The sequence below is a fragment of the Ictidomys tridecemlineatus genome, chromosome 2 (genome assembly GCF_052094955.1).
Source record: "Ictidomys tridecemlineatus isolate mIctTri1 chromosome 2, mIctTri1.hap1, whole genome shotgun sequence".
Classification (NCBI taxonomy): domain Eukaryota; kingdom Metazoa; phylum Chordata; class Mammalia; order Rodentia; family Sciuridae; genus Ictidomys; species Ictidomys tridecemlineatus.
In genome coordinates, this window is record NC_135478.1 from 134526508 (window position 1) to 134538913 (window position 12406).

The 12406-nt window shown below is 37.8% G+C and overlaps 1 protein-coding gene across 3 annotated transcripts in view; it reads left to right on the top strand.

The window, feature by feature from the left end:
- Gli3 (GLI family zinc finger 3) overlaps positions 1-12406 on the top strand; it is a 276508-nt gene that overhangs the window by 150575 nt on the left and 113527 nt on the right. For all 3 annotated transcript variants that reach the window (XM_040291861.2, XM_005319215.5, XM_040291862.2), the window contains one exon: positions 5978-6083. In XM_040291861.2, the coding sequence (XP_040147795.1) occupies positions 5978-6083 (106 nt within the window). The remainder of the gene's footprint in view (positions 1-5977; positions 6084-12406) is intronic.

Below are 12406 nucleotides of genomic sequence, written 5' to 3' on the forward strand. Positions count from 1 at the left end.
AGAGGATTTATCAAACTTTATCTATAAAGAGCCAGGTATTGAATATTTTAAGCATAACTCTGCCATTGTGCAAACACAGCTCTAGGAATAGGTAAACAAATGAACACAACGGTATTTCAATAAACTTTAATTACAAAAATCGGACCATGTGCAATAGATTTTATATCCTTCTGTAGCATACACTCTCCAAATTAAGGCTACTGTCATGGTATAAAGTGACAAAATAGTAGTGTTTTGTTTGTTTGTTTGTTTGTTTTTTTAATGTAGAACATCTATAAGATTTTTAGAATATACTAGAACCACTGTAAGTTTTCTTCTGGAGGGTCATATAATTAAGATAGTCCCTTCTAATGACTAGAGAAGTTTTCATTTCCACATGATATGCATATGAATTCAAAAGAAATATGCCTCATGCTTCATGGGATAATGCTGTGGGGATGCCAGCCAGGTTCACAGCTATCCTGTGAGGTAGGACATCTCAGAGTCCAAACTCATAGCAAGCCATAAAGGGCCACCTTGCTCAAGCCTTGTTGCTCCAGATCCTTCTAGTCAAATATCTCAGGTTATCAGAGCAACTACGTCAGCTTCTTTCTGCTGCTCTGTTGTCTAGAGACAGGAATAGTAGGACATCTGACTCATGAGTCCAGCTGGGTCCTGGAGTCAGCCCCTAGTGACAATGTCTCTCTTAGATGACTGAGTCCTGGGAAAGTTCCTGCAGGCACGGATGACTGGAGATGCCTGCATCAGGTTGGAAAGAGGCAGTGATAAGGCTTGGGCTATGTCTCTGCTATCTCATTGGACTGGGTTTCTTGGCAGCGGTCTACCCCTCATCTCCCTGAAGGCCTAATTTTTTAGAAGATGAATGGTTATTTTGATTTCAACTTAGTGGATGTTATATTCGGGAACCCATGTGTGTTTGTAATGGGATACTTGTGCTGATGGCAGGTGATGAGTCTGAGGGTACTAGTCATTCTTATGGGTGGGGCTAACCCTAGCACCAGGAAAACAATCTCTAGCTCCTGTGTAGAATGAATCCTGTGGCCAGATACAGACCCTTTCAATATTTAAATGAGCCAGGAGAACTTCTCCACTGGGTACTTCACTCCAGTGGATCTCTCTTGTGCTGTTTCCTGGGCACTGTCAGGCTGCTCAAGTATCATTTGGTGAATTACTCCTTCAGGGCACTTACTGAGGAGACTTTGATCTCTCTTTTTTAATCTACAATTTTTGTATGTAAATTTCAAACCTTAAAAGACAGTTTCCCAGGATGGCATCCAAGAGATCTTATAGCCTGAGGATACTAAAACTATTTCTTAGGAGAAGGATGCAACTGAAGATAAATCTCCAAGTGTCTTTCTTGGTTATTCTCTTGCTACAGGTTTTATGATCAACCCAGGCTGTTGTGAAGAGACCTAAAAATCAATGCCTCTCATTCTTAATGAGACCCTTAATGCTTAGTACGATGACAGCCAGTGTGAAATTGAATACTGACAACTCTACCCAGCACAAATATTTTTACTATGCATTTCAATTTAAACATGTGTCAAGTCAATTACATATATATAGGGTTTAAAGACTATTGCACTCAAGGCTTGGGTAGTACACACTCTTCAAATCTCTGTTCAGTATAAGAGGACTCTGGTACAATAGGCAAGCCTCTTGCAAGTCTGTAATAAATCATCTTTGCAACCATAAGCATGTACAGTTGACTGCTTACCACTGTTCCACAGACCCGCCCCCACCTGGTAGAATTTTAATTCCCTCAGTAAAATTGATTCCACCAGTTCTGCACATTATTCTCCCTGTCTTCCATTTAGCGCGTTAGTTTGCTGACAGTAGAGTACACAGCACTTAGCAGCTGGTTTGTGGAACCATCAGTCAGGAAATTGTATGATAAATAGGAGGTAGCCAGGTTTAGTGGCACTTCCTTCTGCTTCAGCAGTTTTCGCCTGACTTTGGAGAAGTCATCATGTGGTGTTTTGTCAAGGGCCAGGGCAGGAGATGGCTGCTGTGCGGTAACTTATTACACATACACTTGAGTTATGATGCGCCACAGCTGCGCTGCTCATGTGTAAATAATAAACCGAGAGGCGGATAATTACGGTGGCTGCTGGCGACAGGAGCCTCGTCTTGTCATGTGGGTTTTCTTGGACAGCTTTTTGGGTCTGTGATCGAACATGCTGCTGATCCACGTAGAAACGACAAACGGAGACGGGAACCCAGTGTTTGAGGATTCAAGAGCATCTTTTGCGAAACAAGTGAGGGTTAATGTTACGTGTTGCTGTGCGTGGCAAATGCTCACACTGCTTTCTGTTCTTTATTAATTGTTTGGGGCTATGGTCAAGCATGTCTTGAATTGGAAGAGGGGTGTTTCATTGAGTTTTTCCAAAAAGTGGATTCGGAGGTGTGATTTCCACTAATGACCCACACAAGCTACAGTGGTTCAGAGACTTCAGCTGGACAGGAAATACTTGTTTTAAACTTAATCGAGAGGGAAAGAGAAACTGTGAAACACTTAAACTAAAGCCAGATGTCTTTTGGTCAAATCTGATCATATCCATTAATTTTCTGTTCTTTATTTAAACCTAATTCCAGAATGCACAATTCATAATAAATTTCCTTGGAACATAAACACTGTGTAAACAGCATTACAGGATGCACCAGATACTTTCAATCAGAATTAACTTTGAAACTCACAAAATGCTATTGGGTTCAATAGTTGAGAAATGGCTACTGAATGCCCCAGTCATTGTGTTTTATATTTTCCTCTCAATTTTTTTTTTTTTTTTTTTTTTGCAGTGCTTGGTCACTTTCTCTTTAATTCTGAAGAGAGAGAGAGAGAGACAGAAGAGAGAGAGAGAGAGAGAGAGAGAGAGAGAGAGAGAGAGAGAGAGAGAAAGTGAACCTAAATCCTGAAAGAATAATTTTGTGGAAATGAAAAGATGGCAAAGTCTCTTCAATGTCACTGTTAGCATAGGTTTTCCTGGGGGAAGAGATTTTTATGCTGCTTGGGTACTCTTCATTTTATAGGATTAACTGGTTAGTCTTCATCCCTATGCACATAACCACTGTAACTTTGTTATAAATGTTCACACACAAGATAATGACTGTTATTTCCTAGATATGGGAGGCATATATTAAATGTGGAATAGATTCACACATTAGCCCTATGTGTATGAAATGCCTGCTTGTGCTTTTTCATAATTCATAGTTATGTTAACAATTAAAAAATCCAGAAACAGTTACTATCCACTTATCTGATGGAGAGAATTTAATTATGAAAAATGTATCAAGAACCAAAACATAGAGAAGTAAAATTCTTCTACCTCTGATATAGTTGTCACAATGTTCCTCAAAACAGCCTTATAAATGGTGGTGCACTGAAGAAGCCCTTAGGAGGTGGATCATATTTTATGAGTGCCTAATTTACCTAGGGTTCTAATAAGTTTACTTCTCTGTTTCCAAGAGCAGGGTGATATGTATTAAGTGAGAAGTCTGTTTGCATCAGCAGGGACAGCTTTTAGGTGTGGAAGAGAAAGTAGAGCCATCCCCATATTTGATGGCCATCTACCTTACCCCAGATTTGAATCCTATTAGCATGGGTTTGTTTCAAAATTTAAAATCAGGAAACATTCACTGAGTATTTATTAGACTTGCAAACTAGTATCAAAGATTATGTCACTCAGTTTTGTTATTTTAAGGAGGATGAATAATTTTCAAGAAAAATGGTTAAATAAAATACAATGATTTAGCCAGGTATGGTGGCACATGCCTGTAATCCCAGCAGCTGCAGAGGCTGAGGCAGGAGGATCGCAAGTTCAAAGCCAGCCTCAGCAAAAGTAAGCTGCTAAGCAACTCAGTGAGATTGTAAAATACAAAATAGGGCTGGAGATGTGGCTCAGTGATCCAGTGCCTGAGTTCAATCCCTGGTAACTGGTACCCGCTCTCCACCCCCAAAAATAGAATGGTTTAGCTCTCTTTGGGTGACATTGATTGCTGGAGTTAGGTGCAACAGGGAATTTGCCAACATTGCTGGATGAACTTTAACTTAATAAATCAACTATTAATATTTGCATTACAAAAGAACTGACCCCCTACCTTCTTTACATCCTTAATGGTGAGCTTAAAATGCAATTAATTTTTTTCATATAAACTTTATGAAATGTCTTAACACGTTATAAATGATTGGACAGTTAGTGTTTTCCTCACTTGTTGAATTTCCAACAAAAAATATGATATGGTGCATGTCATATCACAGTGACAATGATTTGATAGTACCAACGTGATTCCTTCCTTTTTTCCATACCACTGCATCCCTCCTTCCCCAACCTTATAACAAGCACAGAATATATTTGAATAAGAGTGTCATTTTTCAGTATGATCTCCCTCTTGGACTATTTTCTAAGTCTTAGATACAGTGGAACATTGACAAAATTATAACTTTGGGCCTCTTCCTGGCACACAGCTTCTATCAATGTGATACCCATAGTTTTTACACTCTTATTTTTTTCTCAATAAACAGACTTATATTATCAAAGGATAGTAGCAAGAGTAAAGCTAAAACAAGGGAGGCAATCTGTATTAAAATTATTTTTTAAATATTTGTTATGCTCACATTCTAAAAGATGCTGGCTGAAAAACATTTGGAAAATTGAAGGATGTTCAGGGAAGAAAGTTGCAACCACCTGGATTCAGCAGAAGTGTATGTAGTGGTCATCCACTTATCCACTTTCTCTTATGAAAATGAACACTTGGAGTGTGTGTTGCCAACCTCAGGGGATGAGGTCCTCATCCTGGCTTTTGGACACCTCCCACACCCCACAGCCTAGTCTTCTTCCAATGGTCACCCACAACTTGTTCATAGGACCCCATTTGGATTGTCCTTACAGCCTGTTTTCCTCAGCCCAAGAAAAAATCTTGAGGCTTCTAGAGGTAACTGAGAACCATTCTGAGGCTTGTTTGGTACACATATCACCTTCTGAGGTGCTGGAGATGCCTGGGTTACCACGATGACCAGCTGTGATGGGCTCATATTTGAAGAAGTTTCTGCACGTTTGCTGTCATTATCAGTCTTACAGCTGTGGAGTCAAACTTCCAGGTTCAATCTCCTTTATCTTGTTTCTTGAAACTTGGGAGAAGCCTTAGTATCATTACAAAGTATTGGTCTTGCTTCTAATTATAAAATCTCCTAAAACTTTTCATTTTTTTAAAGAGTACATCAACTACTTTTTGAAATAAAAATTTATTTTCAGATGTGCAAGAGATGATGAATATCAGTTAGGAAGTGCCAAGTGGTGTAAAGGAGCTATTAGAAGGCACACAGGACCCAGGAACTAGTGACCAGTATATGAGAGGAAAGGGAGGGGCGGGTTCTGAGGCCAAAGCCAGTGTTCAGGCTACACTGTTAGGAACCCCCTGCACTTGCTCTAAATTCCCTAAGTCTATGTGAATCTGCTCATCTCTCCCATCTAGGCCCTCAATCTTTCTCTGGCCAGGGAGAAAAAAAAAAAAAAGTGTGTGTATGTGCACACAGAGTATAGCAAAAACTTCGGATTGTTAAAAAATAAATAAATTTTAAAAATAGCAATGGCATGGGAGACATGAGACTAGTATTTATATTATGATGCCTTTGTCTAAAATTTACTGGACAGTATAATTTTTCCGCATTGGCTTTGTGGCTCCTTTCAGTCTTTGCTTCTGGGCAACTTTTCTTCTAGAATAGAAGCTATGCCTTTCTTCTTCTTACTTTCCTCCCTGGGATTTAGTGGGACTGTACTTTTTCTGAGTGGGTATGTAATATTCACCCAGACATTCTCACCTCAATGAGCCCAGTCATTAAATTTCAAGAGTTCTTTCAGAAATTCTAAAAGTAGATTCAGCCTCAGTAGTGAAGATAGCACGGCAGTGTCACCTCATGAATTGAAATGCTGTTTCCAGGTGTTCCTCTTATGTATGGTGGACTTTCTTTCTTTTTCAGACCCTCCTCATCTTTTTCCTGCCTTCCACCCTCCTGTGCCAATTGATGCGAGACATCATGAGGGCCGTTACCATTATGATCCGTCTCCTATTCCTCCATTGCATGTGTAAGTATTAAAACTGTACCCATTAATGAAATGGAACAAAATACCAGCTTTGATGAGCTCAGGATGTTTTCTTAATGGCACATCTACTGAGCTTTAAAGATGTGATAGAAGTATAAGATTTACTTCTGAAATGCAGCAGGTCTATCTGTTTCTAGATTCACTGAAGCAAATCCCTGCTGTTTCTTGAGGAATGCCTGTCACACTAGGTAGCTGGCAAGTATTTCCTATATATTTTGCTGACGTGTGTTCTGTGAGCCATAAATACAAAATTAAAAATTAGAGGTTTACTGTAAGAGTTAGCTCTGAGAATATGTATTTGGTCAAGATTAGGTTTGAAGTTTTTCATGCTAAAATTTTCATCAGAAGAAATGCCTGTCCTGGGGATCGCAATGAATCATAATGAAATTTTTATGGTAAATTTTCATAGCCCCCATGGTATGTACACCAACAGTCACTTGATTGATGGCAATGTCACCCAATACAAAATGGTAAATGTGATCGAGCACATGGTTTACACAAAGATAAAGGAAAGAATGGTGGTGATTATGTGTATTATAAAAGGAAAAAGAAACCTGAATATCATCTCCCTTGGTTTGAAAGAATAGTAGATTTGCAAACTAAAATAGTATTTATTTGGAGTACTATCTAGAAAACCGTCCTACACTGTAGTAATTGGAGCCATTCTCTGGGAGGGGCCGTCCTCTGCTAATGGCTTGATATACACATTTAGTCATATGTAATAATCACCCTTCATTCTGAGACAGTAAAGTTAAAAAAGCACAAATAATACTTTGAAGAATAATGCTGGTTATTTAGATGGTAGATTGCATCTCCCTGGCTATTAGTTACAGCTGTGTAATTACATATTATGCTGAAGAAAAATGAAGTTGTTTTAAAACAAGTCCTCCTCTGTGAACAGAATTAATTGATATTAACAGTCCTAACTACATGCCCAAGTACACATATAATATTTTACCAACAGTTTTTTGGATCCATCTCCCATTACTGAATTGTAATTTCAGTGTAGATTTGCCTGGAGGTAAGTAATAAATCTGTGTTGCAGACTTCTTTAAGCATTAAAGGAAAAGTGGGTATTTATAGAGAGAGAATGCAAGAAACTTGTGACTTATTCTTCAACTTTTCTCTGCAACACAAGTAAGTATTTACAGCGTTCTGAAGCCTGCTAAAAATACACTCACATAAAACCAAGAGGCCAATTTAAGACCTCTATACAAAGGGAAGGAAATTCCAAATTCAGACTGAAACATGACATGTAATTCACCCCATTATACAGAGCTTTTATGGTACAGATGGGACCACATGGATCTCAGATGAGGCTCTACCCTGTGGCATGTAGGCCCTGGAGACAAGGATAGCTAATTCCTCCCAGACTTGAGGTTCTATGATGAAGTAATTTAAATCATATTTCTTATGGAATTTTGGAGTTCTTTACTCTTTCCAAAATCATGTTCTAAAGAAATTTTTAAAGATGAGTTTAAGTAATAGTCTTATCTATTTCCTCTAGGTTCATCATAGTTTGTCTTGTAATTAAATTCAAATATGAATTTATCAGTAAAAGTCCCAATTCTTGGTTCTTTGACAATAAGCCCTCCTATGGTCCCTATGGTGTGCTGTAGATTTTACTTGTCCTATCTGCCCTGACTCCTAGTGATAACAGTGCCATAGGATAAGGATCAGACGGTTCAGAACTAGAGAATGCTGGAGTAGGGCAGGGCAGTTACATTTTAGGTGTTACTTTGAGCTGGGATTTCTGTGCATTTTAATGCTTCCTACTTTCTCAACCAAGATTTAAGATATTTATTTTTACAGCAATTAATGAAATGTTTCTCCAGCAGCCTACCTGTGTAATTATCTAAGTTTCACAATGTACGTCTGGTAGGTCTTCCTGAGCCTCAACAGAGAAGTCCTGGAGGATTCTGAGATGGAATGTCATTGCTGGTGTGTAGGGATCATGAGGAGTCTGTGGGTCTGTGGTCTCCTGGGACAGCTCCACTTTCACTCATCCTAGCAAGTCTCTAGGTGGATGCTGAGCTAATAGAGTGAGCTCCAGGAAGTTGGTGTAAGTCACAACTACATGCCCTCATCGCATGACATTCTCTCTGCATTGCCCTCAATGATCCTCCCTCTCTGTAGGATGAATTCTGGCTTATATTCATCCTCAGAATCTGAGTCAATTGCCACCTTCCCCTGCAGACCCAGAGGCTCTGTTGTAGTGATACCTTTATTGCAGTGATTTTCCTTTTGCTTGGTAATGTATTATTAGCGATCACTGCCCCTTGCTAGTTTTCTGGGCTGTGTTCAGCACTTGGACAAGCCCTTTGCTGAAGGTGTTAGTGAGCAGTCACGTTGGTCTAGTGTGTGAGAGGATGGAGGGACAATCAGAAGGCTTGATTTCCCCTTTTCATTTTGCCACTCAATTGTGCTGTGACCTCTGGTTACTTGTTCTTGATGTGATGGTTTCATTTCATGGAAATGAAACAATCATTTGTTTAAACTTTAACCAGTTCTTCAAATTGCAGGAAGAATTCAAAAGAAATAACGTTCATGCAAGCACACTGAAAAACATGGAGCTCTGAACAAATGCTGGGGGTTAGCAGGTGAGACAGCCAGGGCTGTGGGGAACCAGGAGTTCCTCTCTTGGCCTAGCTCAGTGATGAGTGCTTGGGCTGCTTCACACCTGCTGACATGTGACGGGGAGGTGTCTGTGATCATCTTGAAAGTGGAGGGTAATGTTCCCGAATAACCAAAATCTGCAAAGCAAGTCTTTGCTGTGCGCTAAAGCACAACCGGAAAAAAAGAAAATTATTTCATCTAGAATCTGAATTTCAAAATGCTTTCTGTATCATTGTGTTCTAGAAAATGAGATCAAGTGAGCTTATTAAGCTCGGAGAGTAATATTTTAACTCTAAGAAGACAAAATTTAGGGGGAAATTCTCATTATTCTGTGCACACAATTGTTCTTCGGGTGCCAACTTTAGAAAATAAATTATAAGTCTCTGAAAAACAAGGATTTGTGTTGATGGAAATGCCGACAGATCTCTGTTTAGAAGGATGGCAGGCACTGTGATAATTATGCTATCATATCCCATCATTAAAGATTCTATTGAAAGAGGTTTATAAATTGCTCCTCTTTTTAGATAAACCGCCCTATATTAAGGCATCAACGATATGGTGCAGAATTAAATTAAAATCTCATAAAATGAAATATGTTCTGTATTAGCTGTTTGACACTTAATTTGCCTCTGAATGAGTAGAGGAAATCACAAATTAACCTGCCTTTGTTTTTCCAACCATGGCTTATTAGGTGTTAGAACAACTGCAATTACAGCCTAATAATAACCACTAAGCCTTATAAATATGTACGGAAATACGTCAGCTTGTGTGAACGAACCCAGTTTGTTAAATGGAAAGCCTTCAGCTTACCCTGCTTGCTCTCACACAGTTTATGGTTAGGTGGTGTAGATATAGAAACTTAAATTGATTCAAATGCAATACTGGGTATAATATTAAAATTTATTAGTATTTCCTTTAGCTCAGAATCATGAATTTAGATTTAGAACATGTAAGTAGGACATCGAATGTGGATATCCTCTTTCTCTGAGTTGTCACATAAAGCCTATTTATAAAATGTACAATTCCTGCATTGTATTTGTGTATTTTGAGTAGTTTCTTAAACAGTGCATAAGTGGAATCTTCTCTTATATTCTGAATTATTCTCCACTGAATTCACTAGAATTTATGCCTCATAGACTACCAAAGTGTCTTTCTCAAATCATTTGTTATGACCATGGATTCTGATAAGTCATATCGCAAAATTTAAACTATATTTTGTTTCATTACTGAGATTATTTGGATCATGAATGAAACTTGAACCTATATACACACAGTCGAGGCAGTAATTTCATGTGTATTTTTATTTGGTCTTCTCTATATTTGCTACCTGACTTGTTTACATCAAGGCTGTGTCCTTGTACAATCTGGGATTGCACTACTATCTTCTATGAGAATTAATGATTCCCTCTAGACTAAAATTATTAGCAGCTTTAAAAATTTCATTTGGAAATTTACTCGATTGGTGTTTACATGGTTTTACCTTATAATACACTATAGAAGTAAAGTGCTTTTTTCTCTTGCATTTTGAGTGTATTCTTTTTTTTTTAAGTGTTAGAATTCACCTAAGTATTCCTTCTTTTAAAAAGTAGAAATGGTATATTTCTAGAATCTCAAATTATAAAGTAACTTTAAATTCTAATTTGATTTTATCCAATCTGGATTTTCCTGGGATATTTCCACACAATCTTTTTGAGCTCCAATCTTCTCATTCATGGACCAATATGAATTGGATTTAGGACTATCCCATTGCTTCATACTGAGATCTGCAATTCATTTTCCAAAGCAGCGTCCTTAGTTACTAACCCATTACAATAACCCAAGCCCCACACATCTTGCCAGTGGATCTGAGCTGTGCTTGCTTTGTGCTGTGGATGTGTACAGTCCTGAACTCAAGCTGCATCCTGAGCCAGCACATAGAGGCCGGTGCATTCCTCCATCCACTTTCCTAATTGATTTTAGAAAACTCTTTATGTTTTCTGTCTTGGAGGAAGTGAGGACTCACATTCCTTCCATTGAGTCACTCTTCTTCATTCTGGGCAAGAATGCCTGACTCATTGAAATCACTCTACCAAAGTAAGAAGAGCTGTTCCCCCCTAGTGCCTAGGGAGAGGGTTCAGTACAAGCAAGATAATTAATATTAGCTGTGAAATAAAATGAACTGGATATAGGTAAGGCTTTGCCCCCAGGATTAGACTGCCTTTTAGGCATGAGAGTAGAGAAAGAAGCAGCAAGTTTAGAGAATGAATACATTCATTACTTCTCAGAAAGAAGACACTGAGAAAAAGATATACCATTATAGTAAAAGTCTCGAGAAAAAAGTAGACGACCAGAGGAATTCCTGAGTCACTCCTCTTCCCTGAACTTAGAGCCTTCCTTGTTGGGACTTCATATAATATTTATTCAGGAGAAGCCGGCAGCCTAGCCACTTACTGAGAACTGTAAGATGGGCCTGTATGCCTCATAGTGATTTTATTCGTTTCATTCTCAGGAAAGCCTCCAGTAAAATTTGGAGCTTTAGCAAAATCTTATAATTGTGTTTGGGGCCATAAGTAGTTTGGAATATTTCAATAGCATAATTTAAAATTAACAAAGTAAAGTTATTCTTTCTTTTCCAATGTTTGTATACTATCATAAACATTATTGAGATTGATAAAATATAATGGATCATAAAGTATAATAGATCATATCAAATATTATAGCTAACTTTAAAAAAAGAAAAAGAAAAAAAAATGAACTAGACTGCAATTTGCAATTACTTCTCCCAGGGCACAGACTGTGCATTTCTCTGCATTTGCAAGGCTGAGTCTATGCCTTACTGGTCATAGCTCCTAAATAATTATTATTTTTAATGGTGATAATGGGCCATTGTTTGTTAGGCTATTGTTACTAACATTACTTTTTTTTTCTTTCTTTTATTAGGGTGTGTAATTTCATGTCAACAATGCTAGCACACTCAGGAGTAAAAATCTAAAAGCTCAGTTGCTAAGGTTCTATTAAAAGTATCTATTGCTTTGGCAAATGCTCTCCACTGCAAAGTTGTTTCCCTGATATTAAACCAGTTACTGTTGTAGATATTTGAAGTTACCTTACATGACTAGGTACCATTTTATTTATATTTATAGCTGTTTCCCAGACCCTTTACATGAAAGGAAAATTAAGGAAATTAGCAATTTTAAATGGACAATTTAAGGAGAATACCAAAATTTTATAAAGTAAAAAAAGAAACACAATTAAACATGAAAATAAATATAAAATTAAACATTAATTTTTTAACCATATTTTTGTAAATGTTTTTTAGTTATAGATGGACACAATATCTTTATTCTATTTATTCATCTGTATGTGGTGCTGAGGATTGAACCCAGTGTTTCACATGTGCAAGGCAAGTGTTCTGCCACTGAGCCACAACCCCAGCCCTAATCATATTTTGAACGTAAAAAATATGTAAAATTATATATGAAAAAACGGAGTTTCGCATTGCTTATAATCCCATGACTAGGGAGACTGAGGCAGGAGAATCTTTAGTTTGAGGTCAGTCTCAGCATTTAGTGAAACCCTGCCTCAAAATAAAAAGACTGGGGATGTAGCTCAGTAGTAAAGTACCCTGGGTTCAATCCCTGAACCAAAACAAAACTCAACAAAACAAAAGCAAACAAAATAAGACAAGAAAACAAATTCCAGTGATTAAA